Source organism: Schistocerca gregaria, unplaced genomic scaffold (assembly GCF_023897955.1).
Source record: "Schistocerca gregaria isolate iqSchGreg1 unplaced genomic scaffold, iqSchGreg1.2 ptg000248l, whole genome shotgun sequence".
NCBI lineage: Eukaryota > Metazoa > Arthropoda > Insecta > Orthoptera > Acrididae > Schistocerca > Schistocerca gregaria.
The window spans coordinates 97,132-117,142 of NW_026061757.1; the positions used below are offsets into that span (position 1 = coordinate 97,132).

At 41.4% G+C, this 20,011-nt stretch overlaps 1 protein-coding gene across 1 annotated transcript in view; it reads right to left on the reverse strand.

The window, feature by feature from the left end:
• The window catches only part of LOC126305103 (rab effector Noc2-like), an 817,922-nt gene that overhangs the window by 95,015 nt on the left and 702,896 nt on the right, over nt 1-20,011 (reverse strand). The window contains exon 8 of the mRNA XM_049992015.1: nt 7,725-7,845. Coding sequence (XP_049847972.1) covers nt 7,725-7,845 — 121 coding nt within the window. The remainder of the gene's footprint in view (nt 1-7,724; nt 7,846-20,011) is intronic.

Sequence of the window (20,011 nt, forward strand, 5' to 3'; positions counted from 1 at the left end):
CAAATACGGGTGCCCGCTGCGAGATTGCACCTGATTTCATGTAACCCCACATAACATACCTGTCGTGAATGCCCTTCCTCATGACAATTCTGGGCTGCAAACGAGGTCACCCTTGCAGCGGTTTCCATGGGAAGTGTTTGGTCACCCACCATACAACCTGACTTAGCTGCCTTTGATGTTCACCTCTATTCACATGAACCGCTGAATATAAAGACAACGTTTTCGCACAGACGACGAACTGCAGACCAACCTAGAGAAGTGGCGGACAGCACAGGCGGCTTCCTTCTATGTCGCGGGCATTGGAAAGTGGTACTATGCCACGAAAAATGTCTAATAGCGAGCGGCGAGTATCTACATCTACGTCTACATGGATACTCTGCAAATCATATTTAAGTGAATAGCACTGGGTTCATCGAACGACATTCACAATTCTCTATTATTCCAATCTCGTATAGCGTGTGGAAAGAACGAAAGCCTATATCTTTCCGTAGGAGCTCTGATTTCCATTATTTTGTCATGGTGATCGTTTCTCCTTATGTAGGTCGGTGTCAACAAAATATTTTCGCATTCGGAGGAACAAGATGATGATTGGAATTTCGTGAGAAAATCCGCCGCAACGAGAGACGTCTTTGTTTCAGTGGTTCAAATGGCTCTGACCACTATAGGACTTAACTGCTGTGGTCATCAGTCCCCTAGAACTTGGAACTACTTAAACCTAACTAACCTAAGGACATCACACACATCCATGCCCGAGGCAGGATTCGACTGTAGCGCCTAGAACCGCTCGGCCACTCCGGCCGGATTGTTTTAATGATGTCCACCCCAAATCCTGTATTATTTCACTGACATTCTCTCCCCTATTTCGCGATAATACAGGGTGTTTCAAAAATGACCGGTATATTTGAAACGGCAATACAAACTAAACGAGCAGCGATAGAAATACACCGTTTGTTGCAATATGCTTGGGACAACAGTACATTTTCAGGCAGACAAACTTTCGAAATTACAGTAGTTACAATTGTCAACAACAGATGGCGCTGCGGTCTGGGAAACTCTATAGTACGATATTTTCCACATATCCACCATGCGTAGCAATAATATGGCGTAGTCTCTCAATGAAATTACCCGAAACCTTTGACAACGTGTCTGGCGAAATGGCTTCACATGCAGATGAGATGTACTGCTTCAGCTTTTCAATTGTTTCTGGATTCTGGCGGTACACCTGGTCTTTCAAGTGTCCCCACAGAAAGAAATCACAGGGGTTCATGTCTGGCGAATAGGGAGGCCAATCCACGCCGCCTCCTGTATGTTTCGGATAGCCCAAAGCAATCACACGATCATCGAAATATTCATTCAGGAAATTAAAGACGTCGGCCGTGCGATGTGGCCGGGCACCATCTTGCATAAACCACGAGGTGTTCGCAGTGTCGTCTAAGGCAGTTTGTACCGCCACAAATTCACGAAGAATGTCCAGATACCGTGATGCAGTAATCGTTTCGAATCTGAAAAATGGGCCAATGATTCCTTTGGAAGAAATGGCGGCCCAGACTAGTACTTTTTGAGGATGCAGGGACGATGGGACTGCAACATGGGGCTTTTCGGTTCCTCATATGCGCCAGTTCTGTTTATTGACGAAGCCGTCCAGGTAAAAATATGCTTCGTCAGTAAACCAAATACTGCCCACATGCATATCGCCGTCATGAATCCTGTGCACTATATCGTTAGCGAATGTCTCTCGTGCAGCAATGGTAGCGGCGCTGAGGGGTAGCCGTGTTTGAATTTTGTATGGATAGAGGTGTAAACTCTGGTGCATGAGACGATACGTGGACGTTGGCGTCATTTGGACCGTAGCTGCAACACTGCAAAAGGAAACACAAGGCCGCTGTTGGATCACCTGCTGCACCAGCTGCGCGTTGCCCTCTGTGGTTGCCATACGTGGTCGCCCTACCTTTCCAGCACGTTCATCTGTCACGTTCCCAGTCCGTTAAAATTTTTCAAACAGATCCTTTATTGTATCGCTTTTCGGTCCTTTGGTTACATTAAACCTCCGTTGAAAACTTCGTCTTGTTGCAACAACACTGTGTTCTAGGCGGTGGAATTCCAACACCAGAAAAATCCTCTGTTCTAAGGAATAAACCATGTTGTCCACAGCACACTTGCACGTTGTGAACAGCACACGCTTACAGCAGAAAGACGACGTACAAAATGGCGCACCAACAGACTGCGTTGTCTTCTATATCTTTCACATCACATGCAGCGCCATCTGTTGTTGAAAATTGTAACTACTGTAATTTCGAAAGTTTGTCCGCCTGAAAATGTACTGTTGTCCCAAGCATATTGCAACAAACGGTGTATTTCTATCGCTGCTCGTTTAGTTTTTATTGCCGTTTCCAATATACCGGTCATTTTTGAAACACCCTGTACGAAACGTGCTGCCCTTCTTTGAACTTTTTCGATGTACTCCGTTAATCGTATCTGGTAAGGATCCCACACCGCGCAGCAGTATTCTAAAACACGACGGACAAGTGTAGGCTGTCTTCTTAGTATATCTGGTACATTTTCATTTTTTAAGTGTCCTGCCAATAAAACGCAGTCTTTGGTTAGCCTTCCTCACAACATTTTCTACGTGTTCCTTCCAATTTACGTTGTTCGTGATTGTAATTCCTAGGTATTCTGCTGAATTTACGGCCTTTAGATTTGACTGATTTATCATGTAACCGAAGTTTAAAGGATTCCTTTTAGCACTTATGTGGATGATCTCACACTTTGCGTTATTTAGGGTCAACTGCCGATTTTCGCACCATACAGAAATATTTCCTAAGTTGTTTTGCAATTTGTTTTGATCTTCTGATGATTTTATTAGTCGCTAAACGACATCGTCATCAGCAAACAACCTAAGAGGACTGCTCAGATTTTCTCCCAAATCAATGGGTCTATTACACTACCTCGGAGAATGCCAGAAATTACTTCCGTTTTACTCGATGACTTTCCATCAGGTACTACGAACTGTGACCTCTCTGACAGGAAATCACGAATCCAGTCACATAACTGAGACGTTCCATAAGGACGCAGTTTCACTACAAATTGCTTGTGTGATACAGTGTCAAAATAAAATTACAATGAAATGAATACCCTTAGCTGCATACAGGCGTTGATGTAAGCCGACGGGCGGCAATTGAAAATGTGTGCCTCGACCGGGACTCGAACCTTGGATCTACTGCTCACATGGCAGACGTTCTATCCCTTTTTATTTTTTTTTCCATGTTGTTCGGTATTGTTGGTTGCCTTTTGGTCTGGGCGGACGTCACAAATCCGTTCAAGTTGGTCATTGACTCCCTTACTCAGTTTTTTTTATTAAAGAGGGCGAACACGCTGAGCTACCGTACCGGCGGTCCGTCTGAGCCACCGAGGAGACAGAGGATAGTGCGACCGCAGGGAATTACCCATAGCACGCCTCCCGTGAGACCCACATTCTCAACTTATTGTCCCTCACTACATTCATAGTGCCCCTACCCATCATACTCATTACTCGCAGCTTTACCACTGATTCCCGGGTAAGAGTTCGGGTGTTTCAATATGCTTGGGACAACAGTACATTTTCAGGAAGACAAACTTTCGAAATTACAGTAATTACAATTTTCAACAACAGATGGCGCTGCAAGTGATGTGAAAGATATAGAAGACAACGCAGTCTGTGGGTGCGCCATTCTGTACGTCGTCTTTCTGCTGTAAGCGTGTGCTGTTCACAACGTGCAAGTGTGCTGTGGACAACATGGTCTATTCCTTAGAACAGAGGATTTTTCTGGTGTTGGATTTCCACCTCCTAGAACACAGTGTTGTTGCAACAAGACAAAGTTTTCAACGGAGGTTTAATGTAACCAAAGGACCGAAAAGCGATACAATAAAGGATCTGTTAGAAAAATTTCAACGGACTGGGAACGTGACGGATGAACGTGCTGGAAAGGTAGGGCGACCGCGTACGGCAACCACAGAGGGCAACGCGCAGCTAGTGCAGCAGGTGATCCAACAGCGGCCGCGGGTTTCTGTTCGCCGTGTTGCAACTGCGGTCCAAATGACGCCAACGTCCACGTATCGTCTCATGCGCCAGAGTTTACACCTCTATCCATACAAAATTCAAACACGGCTACCCCTCAGCGCCGCTACCATTGCTGCACGAGAGACATTCGCTAACGATATAGTGCACAGGATTGATGACGGCGATATGCATGTGGGCAGCATTTGGTTTACTGACGAAGCTTATTTTTACCTGGACGGCTTCATCAATAAACAGAACTGGCGCATATGGGGAACCGAAAAGCCCCATGTTGCAGTCCCATCGTCCCTGCATCCTCAAAAAGTACTGGTCTGGGCCGCCATTTCTTCCAAATGAATCATTGGCCCATTTTTCAGATCCGAAACGATTACTGCATCATGTTATCTGGACATTCTTCGTGAATTTGTGGCGGTACAAACTGCCTTAGACGACACTGCGAACACCTCGTGGTTTATGCAAGATGGTGCCCGGCCACATCGCACGGCCGACGTCTTTAATTTCCTGAATGAATATTTCGATGATCGTGTGATTGCTTTGGGCTATCCGAAACATACAGGAGGCGGCGTGGATTGGCCTCCCTATTCGCCAGACATGAACCCCTGTGACTTCTTTCTGTGGGGACACTTGAAAGGCCAGGTGTACCGCCAGAATCCAGAAACAATTGAACAGCTGAAGCAGTACATCTCATCTGCATGTGAAGCCATTCCGCCGGACACGTTGTCAAAGGTTTCGGGTAATTTCATTCAGAGACTACGCCATATTATTGCTACGCATGGTGGATATGTGGAAAATATCGTACTATAGAGTTTCCCAGACCGCAGCGCCATCTGTTGTTGACAATTGTAACTACTGTAATTTCGAAAGTTTGTCTGCCTGAAAATGCACTGTTGTCCCAAGCATATTGCAACAAACGGTGTATTTCTATCGCTGCTCGTTTAGTTTGTATTGCCGTTTCAAATATACCGGTCATTTTTGAAACACCCTGTATATATAAAGATGGTATGTGTTCTTTCGGACATTATACTACAGTAATTATTTCTTGGTGCTGCGATTTTCTTTTCCGTCATTGTATGACCTTATGAGGAATAACTGTAAGAAACTGGTATTAAACTGATCCAATATTTTTAATTCAGTAGTTAGAGGAACCCCATTCCTGTTAATTAAACCTTTAATGCTTTTTAAGAACCAACACACGCAACTCATATACGAGGACCTCTGTCTTCATATCGTTCAAGCCGTTGCTCGACAGGTTAATTTCTGTACCTGGGTTGAGAGGACCCATCTGTCTTTCGGTCAGCCCAACCGGTGAACAGCGTCATAGACGACAGAAGACTTGGAAGCTCTGTTGGAGGACGACTACAGAAGGGACGTAAAAGTGAATGGTGTCTACCAGAATTTAAGTCTCAAGTCAGCATAACAGTGTCACGCGAGACAGAATTCAGTACCTTACCCCACTCCCAGTTCCACAACATCCAGCTCCTCGCATACATTAGTGGCAGTGAGAAGGAGGTGCAACAAGAACAATTGTGAGTTTCCCGCCAGGCATGGTGCACGTAGTGCTATACCGCCACCTGGATGGCAACACAAAGGACGATGGCAACACAAGCACAATAAGAGCATCGATCACAAAGCTTACAGAACGTACTGCGCATCTAACCCGAGACCTTTAAACCACTTACACAGCGTTTACACAACAATCGTAAAGTGTAATACAGGCCCCTTTCAAAATCAATATGCGGGTTCTAAGGCTTTGTAGCATTTATTACATTCAATTTATATCTATAAATAATACATCAAATGAAACAGCAGTTTTTCTTACAAATGTTCACTTAGGTGAATTGTCAAGTGATCACCGAAGACGACACGATCCAGAATATATTCATCGTCATGCAGCAACGTTTGGTTTGCAAAGTTGACAGATAAACCGTACCCTGTAGGCTTTTTACAGCTTGTAACAACTGCAGACGATAAGGACGTAGTTGTAAGCGTATCCTTAAAGGTCTCCATAGAGACATCACCGGAAATGCTAAATCATGACTAGCCATCCGAACTGATTTCTCGGTGCTTCGTGTGAAAGGGTCTCACTCGTTTAGCACGTTCTTCAGTCACTCTTAGTCGTTCCAATCTCTTCTCTTTGCGTACAGGTATACAAACAAAACTGTCCTGAGTTGCTCTTTCATTTGATGTATTATTTATAATTGTAAGGTGAAAGTAATAAATGCTACAAAACCTTAAAACCCATATATTCATTTTGAAAGACCCTGTATTATATTTATTATCAGATGACAACCAATTAGCAGATATATTCTTGAAACTATAGATAAAATATCTGATTTTATCCAGGCGAACAGGATGAACTCCAGAATCGGGTACTTCAAATAACTTCAAGTATGGGAGTCTGATATCTTGTAATTGAAATATTGTAACAGGAATATATTGTTGATAAGTTGAAAATATTAATATTGATTTCTGTGGAGGGATCCATACAAAAATATATTGAAGTTTATTTTAGGAAGGTGTTTACTAAGCAAGTAGTGTCACAAATTAGCAATTATTCATATCTGGCTCTCTTCCTTTCTTATAAAATGTGTCGTACAGATTCGGTAGAGACTGATGTTTCGTGGTCACAGGAATTTTGGTGCCACAAGTATGAATATTTATATATTACAAACTGATTTGAAGCAAATTAAAAAGAATCATAGAAGAAGTTTCGTAGAAACTGAACTATCTCTTTATGGCACGATAATAAATATGTTATTTTTACTATATTAGATAGAAAAATCATACCAAGTTGACACAATTTATGCAAAATGTAACCAAGAACTATAACAGATAAAAATTTTCATAGGCTGAACAGTATTAAATACTCCATCTATTACTTCTGCAAATTAAAAAATAGAGTTGATTCGGTAGTTTAGATTAGTGGAAGAATTTCACACATAAACTGCGAGTGTATTAAGTCAATAGCTTTGCATCTATAAATTATATTGTAGAGCTTACTGAAATAACGTGGCCCAAGGTATTATTGTTCAAAATGTTGACGAGCCCACCACTTGGTCCAGAGGGTGACCATCTCTGTTGTTTAAGTACTAACTTGCTTTTTTGATACGACAGTCAGAGACTACTGACTTATCAAATTGTTGGTCCGATCAGTTTAGCATATTAATACGATTGCGTGCAGACTCGCCAGTTGTAGCTTACAAGTTCAGCTTGTGAGCTGGCTTCAGCTGTTTAACTGCCTCTCTCCTACAGCACAGCGCCCGCTTATAGTGGGGCCCCCATCACTACTATTGCAACTCTCTCCCCACCATGCCATCTGCATAGACACGGGCCAATTTAATTTGTGTGCACTCTATGTGTGTGTACAGTGGTTCCTTAGCTGCTTGGGATAATGTAGAAATGTAATGTGAATGTGGAAAAGAAAACGATATGGGGAACAACTTTATATCCGTGTTGTAGCTTCTCACTATTTAAACAACACATATCAACAGCTGCATATGACTATACTTACATGATAATCCACTTGATGTTATCAATGTTTCATTACATATAGGTAGCTAAATAAGACTCATCATCTATAAATTAATACACGTGTTTAGAACAAGAATGAAAACAGTGTACTTGACATGTTGTGTTCTTATGAAAAGAGTGTGGCACGCAGTGCGCTTACCTTGCCTGCCAGCTCGCGACCAGCTGTTCTTCTCGAGGCCTGGCCTTTGTATTCTGCGCACTCCGTACTTCCCACCACCGTCTTTCGTCTTCTTCTCTGGCAGTACATATTTCGGTAAGCCCTGTTTGCATCAGAACGAAAAGGCCGTCACTGAAATTTCAAGGCAATCTGCATCTAAAGTTATTTGGCAATGTTTTATGCTACTTGTGAAGTATGCAGATGAGAACAGAGATTTACAAGTTAATGAAGAACGAAGAGACAATTTAGACTATAATTAAGTAAATATCACACCGAAATTTGACAAGCCCAAGTTCGTAGCTTCTGTCAAATCTTCCTTGAAATAATTTATAAAAACCAGCAGTTAACTGAAAAATTCTTCGGAATCCCTAGTTAATCTGGGAAGAAAAAGATACATATAATGGTCTTCACACGTACAATATCTGGAAAATGTCTTAAAGTCACTCATTCGCAAACGGTAGTGACCTATGTAGCTGACTAGTGCATGAGAAGTATTGTCCACCCAAGATCGAACAAGGATTTGAGTTGGGGGGGCAACTAAATATTAGCCCCAAGAGAGGGATAATGGTGCAGGAAATGAAACACAATCTCTTAGAAAGCTCAAAGTTATTAAACGACTACGTTTATTTATCAGAAAAGACTAATACTACCACATTATGACAGGTACCTATCCTCATCGTAGCTACCCGAGAAACTGTAGTTTTTAAGAGACTTATACATACTACTCTGCCCGACAATTAAAAGTGAAGCATCCAGAAGTGTAGGAGGAAACAAAATGAACCTTAGGGGTTGAAACGGAATGCGATTTTATTTCAGAGGTAACACAATCAGCTGAAATTTATAACGAAATTGGCAATACGAGCTCACTCATCTGTATGACGCTTTCCTCCCACGACATCCCTCTCTGGTCTAAATGCATGCAATGTTTCGGTCAAGAAGGGCGTCCTGTATTGAGACAAGATGACCCATGACTGTTGTAACTGATCCTTGATATCGTAGATACTGGTACTGAGACGGACTTGACAGCCGAGCTGGTGCCACATGAGTTCTGTAGGTAACAGTTGTGGCCACATGAGTACTACGTCATCAAGCATACATTTCGCTGAGAGAGGTGTCACGTGTGAACGAACGTTATCCTGTTGAAAGACGGGACGACGATACTGTCGCAGGAGAGGTAACATATGAGGACAGAAGATGTCATTGTACTGTCAGAGTTCTTGATGGTTCCCCTCACTATGATTGTAAGAGGCAGCTGTGCTTCTCCAAAATACTGGAAGAATGGGACATCTCCCGATGTCTACACCATACTAGTCGACGATGGTCAGCTGGGTGGGGCAGTGCATATCAAGCGACTCATCGCTGAACACAATGCGACATCGTTCATCAGCACCCCATGCTTTCCGGTCACGGCACCAACCCAAACGCAGCCGTTCGTGATGTAACGTTAACATGAAACTACACATAGAACAGTAATTCCCTTGTCCGGTTGCTGATAGTATCCTACCAATGATGCGGGGTATCACAGGATGTTGCAAGTTGCCCTGGTGTGCACCCCACTGCACTTCACGTCATTACGCCAGGTGCTGGGGCTGTATGGTGATGACGCCTTCCCTTATAATGTACTACAATTTAGGTTAACATTTTTACAGAGTGTGTTTATCGTGTTGCGCGATTTTTTTTTACTAATGTTTGTGTTGTGGTTGGCAGGAGAGCCAACCGTGCTACTGAAGGAGGCCGAAATGCACGCGTCTCAGCTCACGCAGGCTGGCGTGAGGTCTGGAACATGACAAGGGAATTAGAATTGAGAACAACGGATGTAGCTGGGGGAATACTTAACTTTAATCCATTAATGCAGAACGTCGCTCTTTATGGTACATGATTCACAATATCAACAGTACAGATACTGGCGCCTTGCCAGGTCGTAGCAAATAACGTAGCTGAAGGCTATGCTAACTATCGTCTCGGCAATGAGAGCGTAGAAGTCAGTGAACCATTGCTAGCAAAGTCGGCTGTACAACTGGGCGAGTTGTAGGAAGTCTCTCTAGACCTGCGGTGTGGCGGCGCTCGGTCTGCAATCACTGATAGTGGCGACACGCGGGTCCGACGTATACTAACGGACTGCGGCCGATTTAAAGGCTACCACCTAGCAAGTGTGGTGCCTGGCGGTGACACCACAGTTTGTATGCATACGACTGTTGTAAATGTAGCGTATGGGCGGCGCGTATTGGAGTTGCCTTCTCCTTGCCAAGTGGCAAGGACGGTCCTAAGAGCAACGAATTAGAAGCAGCCGGCCGTCATAGAAGTGACCGAGAGCTTCGCCTAAAAATGTGCTTATTACTGAAAAGGATGGAAACCGCTGTTCTTTTATTTGCAAATGTGTTCTACACTGTCCGAAGAGAGTGGTTGTTCTTGCATTTTTACCGCCATATCTGAATTATTGTCCGAGGGTAGCGTCCTGTACTTATCTGATTAGAAGAAGACCGATGCTACAGCTCAAGTCCCAAACAAGGAGGAAAAAGTGGTGAATCCAATATTCGATCTGAATATAAATGATGCTCGTGATGTCGTTGTTAATGGTTGATTTTGTTGTCCAAGAAGCTTAAAGGCGCATGGGTGGTTCTGGGAGTCCATGCGTAGCTTACATTGAACTTGACTTAATTTTATTCATAATTTGTCATTTTAATGTGAAACGCAAATGCTTGTCAGTGGAGAAGGTGGTATTCAACTTGGTGTTAATTTTTATGACATCCTTTACCCATTTTGTGCAGTTTTGAGTAGTGTCTCAGAAAAGTTTCAGGCTGTTTTCCACGTTCCTGTGACGGAAGGCATTCTTGAGATATTTACCATTAATCGAAATAGAAGAGCATTTTCTGAGCCTTAATTCAACTTCTTCAGCAATAACAGTGTGACTTTAAACAGTCTCGTTGGCATGTCGTGAATAGGGAAAATAATTTTTGCTGTTGTAATTAACTTTAGGGAAAAAGTGGCGATGGCATTAGCCTTTTATTTTTGTGTAGACGATGTCTGTGAGTAGGCAGTAGCTTTAGCGGTAGGAACATTTTTAACACTCTGGTATAGTCACTGTTCTTATAAGCTGCACATGAACAAAATAAATAATAATAAAATCACAATAAAAAAACAATAAAAGGCTAGAAGAAGGAAAAATGAGAGAAAAGTGTAAGCGAAAAGACTTCTGCTATTCTTTCATTTATTTCTACATTAAAAGAGAATTACCGATTTTGTTGTGAATGGGCACCTAATAAAAGACATTACAGGTAGTACTTAAAATAATATTTGAAGAAAGACGGGTTTTCGCATTCGTTTATTAAAGAGTCGGCTTCTGCTAATGGATTTACACTTCGCCAACGATCTCAAACATAGTGGTATTTCTTTGAGAGAGGAAACGAGAACTGAATATCCAGTGATAGTAGTCATTCACAAAGAAAGAACTACTTAAAGATTATTAAAGTCCGCTGATGAAACGCCGAAAGTCTTTCCCATAATTACATTTTGCTTAATAAGTTGATTTTTAAAAGAGTGAGTGTTAGCGCAATCTAACATATGTCTTGAAAGTCTCTTCGGGTTTGCTGCCGGATCCTAAAATCAACTTGACTCGATATTTCGGCGATCCAACTGTTCGCCATCTTCAGGAAATGCTACTTCTGCTGATGAGTCTCATCAACAAATAATTAATGTAGAGAAATGAAGTTGTGGGAAGAAGTTTGTGTAGGTAACATATTTAACTGATTAACATTGCAAGATCACAGGTTAACGTAAGCGTAAGGTAAGCCATTACAAACGTTGAATGCTTGTACATTAACAACCGGTGTAACCACCAGAATGTTGAATGCTGGTACATTAACAACTAGAAACCACCAGAATGTTAAAAGGAAGCATTGTGTTTTACAGGTACCGAATGTCGGTCTGTGGGATGAAGTCCCACACCTTTTACACCTGGTTGGTCAATACAGGGAAGGTTGATGCTGGCTGTGGATGACATTAGACTTCTTGTCCCTTGAAGTTGTCCCTTACGTTCTTGACTGGAGACAGATCTGGTGATCGAGCGAACTAAAGCAACTCGTCGACACTCTGTAGTGTATGTGGGAGGAATACCCTGTTGGAAAACACACCCTGGAATGCTGTTCATGAATGGCAGCACAACAGGTCGAATCACCGAACTCACGTACAGATTTTCAGACAGCTTGGGATAAGCACGAAAATGCTCCTGCTGCCATATGAAATCACACCCCACACATAACTCCAGGAGAAGATGCAAATAGCGGTGTTTTGGCGTCAGTGAGAGGTACACTACAGAGCATCTGTTCGGAGCTGTCCTTTGAAGTAACTGATTTGTAACAGATCACTGTGTCACTGTGGTGCCAACTGATTCTCAACTGTTGCTGGAGATGCAGTACGAAGCGTGAGAACCAATAGTGCCATGTGGCCGTCTGAAGTGGTCTTCTTGCGACCGTACTGTATCGTGACCACCGCTGCCCGCAGCATGTTGTAAGGGGTTCACCATCCTGCTGGAGCAAATGTAATTTCGATGTATTGCTCACGCGCTGTCTGCGACAGAAAATATCTTTGCTGAAATAGAGTCGCAGGTCAGAGCAGTCTCGGCAGTTGTTGCAATAGCTCTCTGTAACAGAGCTGTTGCAGTCGCTCGCTGCTTCAGAGCACTTGTAGTCTGTCGCTGGTACAGCGCAGTTCAGAGCCATGTATTGTAAGGTAAATTTTATTATTCCATTGGCATGCACGTAGTTAAGTCACTTGTCTGAGATGTTAATATGAATCTGTTTCAATATTTTTGTGATTCGTCTTCACCTGTTGACCTAGATTTGTAATATTCAATTTTTCATATAATAGATTGCAGATCCTTATGAATAATGTAAAGGATTTTCAGAATATAATTTTTACTAGTATACAAAAAAAGAAGAAATAATTTTGCCTTAAGTCATTACCAGTCTCGATCTAGTCATCTATTTAAATTTAAATATTTCAGAAATTTTCGCAGATCGTACTCATTTGCTATTTAGTAATCATACGAGCAGCTGTGCAGCTGTGTCACTAAGCAATGCCAGTTTTTCTAATAATTCAGATCTCAGAAAAATGTTGCCCAGTATTAGTACACAGGCCAACAATGCACTAAGCCGTGCCATTCACGAGCAGATATATAGACAGCGTTATCCGACGACACCATCATGAGGTAAGAAATTTTCAGTTTATTCAGATTGATTTCACAGGGCCATGGCATAGCTCTGCTTACGTCAAAATTATCAGTTTTCATGAGTTAAGATACAAAAAAAACCTTTTTTTTATTTTTACACTGGAAGGTTACAATGTGCAATGGCTACATTGCTGTCATGTATTTCTGCAGTATTGAAATGGAATAATAGTATGGCATTGTTAGCCGGGATGTCCGGGGTCGGCCACCAAGTACAAATCTTATTTCATTCGGCGCCACATATGTCAATGATGAGGACAACACAATATCCAGTCCACGAGCGGTGGGAACCTTCGAGCCGGCCGGGAATCGAACCCGGGCCCAGTGCATGGGAGCCAAGCACGTTACCACCCAGCTAAGCAGGCGGTACTACAGTAGGAGCATCCACCTTCTCGTAGCCCTGTTACACGACCTGGTTCAGACTCAGTGCAGTGCTGACAAGGGCGTCTTTGTAGCCTTACAAGTGTTTTTGAACAGCATCGGCTCCATGTCCAGTCTCAAATATAACTAATGCTCACGACCATTACAGCCTGTATTTAAAGCAAACCTGATTTGCACCCTCATAGTGGCGGTCTACCTAAGTACAACGTTGGTCATATCGTCGTTACTGTGTGTAACACGCCAGGAGAACATTACGTTTTCATACTGGTCTCATTTTTTTATAACTTTAGCTATGACGTTAATAATTATTTCTGTTTGTTTCTCACGATTTTAACTCTGTGTATTCGTGCGCCAGCTGTCAATCATGAATCAATATCTTACTACTTATGCGTTACACTGTTGCTGTTGTCGTAGATCTGAGGATGCTTGTTAATAAACAGAAATAGATAATCAGATAATTTTAATTTTTTGTGGCGATGGAGGATATTAAAATATTTAATAAATAAAGTGTTAGGAAGACGTTTCTGGAGGTAATTGTCTAGAGTACAGCCTTGTACGGAAGTGGGCGTGAGCAGTAAACAGTTCACACAAGAAGGGAATGGAAACTTTTGAAAAATGGTGCAACAGAAGAATACTGAAGATTACATGGACAATCGAGTAACCAATGAGGAGGTACTGAATCGTTTTGGGGAGAAAATAAATTTATGGCAGAAGTTGACTCAAAAAAGGATTGATGCGTAGGACATATCTTGAAGCATCAAGAAATCGTAAACTGGGTATTGTAGGAGGTGCAGAAATTGTAGATTGATGCGATGGCCTGACTACCTGAAACAGTTTCAAATGACTATAAGTTGCAATGGTTATGTAGAGTTGAAGATTCTTAGCCAGGGTAGCTCCGCATAGCGACCTGAGTCATACCAGTCTCCGGGCTGGAGACTACTACAACAAGATTTTTAAACGTCTCCTCGTTAACAGCCTTCTCCGCCTTCTGTTCCTCCTTATGCATTCAGTGACACCCACAAAGAAATCGTGCTCTATAACTATCAAAAATATTACGGTAGTGCTGATAATCTCGTTTTATGGTAAGTAAGACAGTTGAACTACAGATGACGTTCGAGTAAACAAACAACCCTAGGAAAACCGAAATATCATCTCGCATGCAAAATCTATTCAGACCTAACTTGTAAACAAAACAGTAAAAATAATTCTGAAATTCGAATTTTCATTTTCAGAAAGTTGTACAGCACGTAAACGAAGCAAATGCTAACGTAGGAGTTTCTGAACTTTTCATGTAAGGAAGAATTCACATGTGTTTACCACGATTAAGGTACCGTGAAGACTTGTAGAAAATGAGTTCTAACATGGAAATAAAACGTTTCGAGACCCACATATATCGAACGTAAATGGCTCGCCATTAAAGTAGTGACACAATACTACAAACGGCATACTAAAAACTTCAAATGAGCATGAAGCGACTACATGCTTGGATATGCTAATGATTAACATTGCACGCCTACCACACAAAGAAAGTAGGGGTAATGGCATCTACATTCTGACAGCGGGTTGCTCTGTCAGAAATAGCATTTTAATGGTGTTTGTTTGCGATAACATTGTATTATGCCTTGTGTAAGAAGAAAAAAGGTCGTCCAGCACCTGTCGGAATGCGACAGTGGCAATATAATGGGTTATTGAAACATAACTGTTCGATATCGTACAGCTACGCCTCGGACCTTGTGTCAGGAAATGAGCTTGTTTGCGGATAGTACGATGACGTCTGGAACACCACGAGGGTTCAGCACTGCGGCCGTTGCTACGGCTTTCCTTGACGCAGCCGAAGAAATGCTCACAGGTACGGTTGAGCCCAACAATAGTGGACTCAAGAGTGGCCCCACGTCATCCGCTCAGACGAGTCCCGGTTCCGCTTATCGCTAAGGGTTGAAGCATGACCGACTGTACACAAATCTCTCCTGAAGACGCAGTTCCATTCTTGTTGCTGCCAGGTAAGGTAGCTCTCTGTATTAATAATGGCACCCTGTTTCTGACTGTTAGATAGACCGTTACGTACATGTTCCATAGAACATTGAAACGAATTTTTATCGAAATGTTGTGGGAGGAGTCAATTTACAGGATACGCAACACGACAAATTTTAAGATTAATGAAAATATTTTCTGCAGTCGTCCTGTTCATCCAACTACACTTAAAACCAAGGTTTCTTTCAAACTACAAGTCTTCAAACAAAAATTCGTTTATGGCATAGAAAGGCTTTAGGTTAGATTTCAAACATCCTTGGTACTTGTTAGCCATTTTATGTTATTGGGCAAGTAATAAAAAGAATTGTTGACGCATACTGAGCTCATTTCTGAGTCACTTACAGCTTTAATAGAGAGCAATGAAGGTCACTTTTCCATTTCTTGTTCAAGGTATGGATGCCACTGTTTTTCTAATATTGTGGTGAATTTTCTGCGATGAATTTCAGTAGCGAATATACATATTGTGAAGGCAATATTAGAATAACTAATTCCTTAAGGAGTTATCTACAACATAAATGCAGGAAACGCCACATGTTAACCTTACTGCTTACTTTTATACACTCAATACATTTTTCTGAGTGATTAGCTACCCCAGAAAATCGCTCCACAATACCTTACTACTGGTAAGTCGAAATATGCAAAATATGTTACGAGATTCGTTTGTTTGTTTTCAAGATTAGCTATTATCAGAAAAGTAAGAGTAGCTGAACTTAATTGTTTGAACATCTCAGTAACATGTTTCATCCAGTTCGAGTTTTCAACCAAAAAATTTGAAAACTTACTGCTATTCATTTGCTACATCGTTTGTTTACTATACAGACCTGCATATAATGTTTCCTCAAAATTTTGGGAGACTGTATTTTCAGACAGCCACTTAATAATGAAAACATCATTAACAATTTCTTCTATTGCTTTCGCTCTACTGGGATTTATTATAACACTAGTATTGTTTTCTAAACGTACCAATTCTGCTTGAAGAATGTTAAGTGGAGGGTCGTCCATATACATTATGTATAGCAATGCACTCAAAATTGTACGCTGTAGGATTCCCGTCGTGATTGCCTACCCCGTCATTAAAACTGACTCTCCTTCCAACATTTTTGCATTCTGTTTGCTAAAGATGATTCGAACCAGCTGTGTGTAAGTTCGTTAACGTAACTTTTTCTTGGTATGTAAAACATCTACGCAATCAAATGCCTTGTAAAGATCACAAAAATACCAACTGCTGATTTTTATTATTTATAGGTTCAATTATTTTATGAGTAAATGTATAGACTGCTTTCTCAGTCGACCAAGCGTTCTGGAATCAAATTGTGATACGCGAAGCAAACTGTTTGTAGTTAAGTGAGAGACTACTAATGAGTATATTTCTTTTTCGAATTTTTTAGAAAAACGTCACTAAAGAAACTAGACGAAATTATTTAAGTCTTTGTCACCTTTGTTATATAGAGGTTTAATGTCTGGAAAAATTCCTGTGAGATTCATGCATTACGTATATTATTAAGGACAATACTTATTAAATCAAAATCACTCTTCAGAATTCTGTCTGAAATTTCAACAACATAATAGGAGCCTTTGGTTTTGATAAGTTTTGTATTATATTAATTTCTGTAAAGAATGTTGACGCTACTTCTAATTCCTTAAAGTTTTGATGAATAACATTTTAACATGTCCTCTTGTTTATTCAGCTAAATCATTTAATGCTATTTTTCCTGCTACATTTAGAAAGTGACTGTTAAAAACACTCGCAACTTGTGAATTGTCAGTCACAACGTTGTTACTCAGTTTAAATGTGATAGTAACCTGTACAATAACAGGTTGTCCTGTCTCCCATTTAACACTATCGCATATGGTTTTAATCTAATTAGCTGCATAATTTATTTTTATTAGGATCTGTATATTTCTGGACATTTTATGGGCTTTCCTTGCTTTTGTAGAATGCAAGCAACGTCATACCTTGACTTATTCTGATCTTTATATGACTTTCCCTTTTCCTCTTACATGATAATCCCTTTAGTTAACGACGGCCTTAAGTTGTAATGGACTTTCTGGATAACTTTTTAGGAAACTTACTCTCAAATTTCGACACCAATTTATTGTGGGATACATTGAATTTCACATTATCATCTCTCTTCATGTATACCACATCTCATAACGACTACTGCAACTTATTCTTAAAACGTTTAATATTGTTTCCTTTCTGCTATACATTGTGCGGGTTATAAGTAAAAATCGGTTATTATATCCTTGGAGGTGTTGTAGTTCTAATGACCTGCAATTTACTTTATGCTTCTAATCTGCCTGATACAAAAAGTGAAGCACCTGGAAAGGGAAAAAACGAAATTAAACTTGACAGTTTGAGAGCGTATGTAATGTTATTTCAGTGATTACAAAATCCAGTCAAATTTACAACGAACCCAGCAACATAAGCCCATTATCATTATGACGTTGCAACCACTCTGGCCAGGATGCAGTCATTCAGTTGGGATTGGTGTTATTAAGCTGGTGTAACCTCTCCCGGGGAAAGCTGGCCCACAACTGTCACCACTGGTCGCTGATATCCTGGATAATGTTACTCGAATGGAGTTCACATCCTTGCGGGTTCCACACACATACTGTAGCAGGCAGATAGGGGAATCCTTGTGGCCACGAGAGTACACCAAAACAACACAGGAAATTCATGGAGACATGAGCAACGTGTGGACGAGCATTAGCCTCTTGAAAAATGGCGTCTCGATATTGTTGTATGAAAGGTAACAATCCAGAAAGCCTGAGCATACTTCGACGCTATTCATGAGCAGTCTGTGCTTCCCGGCCACAGCACCGCCCCAAACGCAGCCGTTTCTGTTGTGTTGTTAACGCCAGCCTACGCAGGGGACGATAATTGCCCAGTCTGGCTGCTGCTGGTCTCCGACCAATGATGCGAGATGAACACAGAATCTTCCAAGGAGTTCATTACCTGGTCTCGGAAGCCAGAAGCAGATGTGAAGGGGTTAAGATGTCTTTGGTGCACAGTACGGTGATCTTCCATTTTGGTGATCAGACATGGCAGACTGGAACATTGACTACGATTATTTCTGTCCTCACTTTGACATGCAGCCCAACATCTGGCTACTGTTACATCTGAATGCCTCACCAATCCAGACATTGCACGAGTCGACCAGACCCACCACTAACCACCTTTCAAATACTCTCAGGCGCACATAACTTTGTCTGAGACGAGTAACCGACATGTCTGTGTCCTTCACATTGGTCATTCAACATCTAACGTTGTTGACCTACCCCCTCCCCCCCCCCCCCAATTATATACCCTACCAGGTCTGATAAAAAGATTAAACAGAGACAACACTAATGCATCCTGGTGGTCGCTTTACCTGTCAAAGAGAATTGCAGCTGTAATCATTTACATACCCGCCGATGTTGCGTATTTACATTGTTAATTGACCGTGTCTTGAGGATCGTTCACTTTTTTTTTTGTTAGATAGTATATGTGTGCGGAACGTGTCGTGAAGGTTTCGCCTTAAGTGCTGTTACATACTGTATGCCAGATATTGACCATATTTTGTAACATATTCACCGTCATGAACGTTATCCACCGGAAAAATGGACGTTAATAATGATGAAGGCCTCCTCCACATTTTCCGTGCATTTCAGAGATGCGCATCCATGTTTTGCAATATCGTCTACTCACCTCTCATTAAAACGCAGTCTCCGTCTTTTCTGACCACCCGTTCTCCAAAATCTTCCATAAAATACTCCTATTCCTTTGTTACGCTTAACTATTGAATGGTAATGTACTGCAAGGTATCTATGATCTACTCAGTCAAGTTACATTGCTCTAGCTGAACAATAGAATGAAAAAAGTTGTATGTGTGTTTGGATAAAATTCCTCAAGCAATTAACAGCGAGTGTTACGCTATTTAAAGGTTCCGTTTTCAATAGGCTTCAACGTAAATGAGAAATATGAGCAATAAAGGTCAAGTTTCAAAACAGTGTGTTTTAACGATTTTTCAAGCACATTTCTTTGATTATAGTCAGAAGTTCTTCGCAGCAGTTCAGACCTGTTCGCAGTAATCTAATATTTACCACTGAAAATGTCTTATTCCTCACGTTTCTCACAATTTATTGGGTTTATTCCATTAACTTTCTGTGAACTAGATTGTCAGTCCACAAAGATCCGTAACTTATTTTATTCCCGGCGTATAAATGTTGTGAGCGCAGTAAATACGGTGCCCGTTTGATCCAAGAACTGTAGACAACATATGTGCATTCAGTGATTTAGTTGTGAGCAGGCAATGTTAAGCAGCGGACACGACGGCCGCAGTGTGTCAGCGTTTTAGTGTCACAAATCGCAATGGAGCAACTTCTCTAAAGCAAGTGATCAAAACAGTCTCCGTAACGTTTTGAAGAAGAAAAAAGTGTGCGCGAAGTTTGTCCCGCTTGCCCTGACTCCCGAACAAAAACGACGACGGTTGGACATCTGCCGCGACCTGATTGAAATGCAGAACATTTCTGTAAAAAGTCACCACGTGTGATGAGATTTGATGTTATCAAAATGGACCTACCAGAAAACGACAAAGTGCAGAAATTCATAAGAACGGTCAACACTTTGACTAAATAACCGACATAAAAG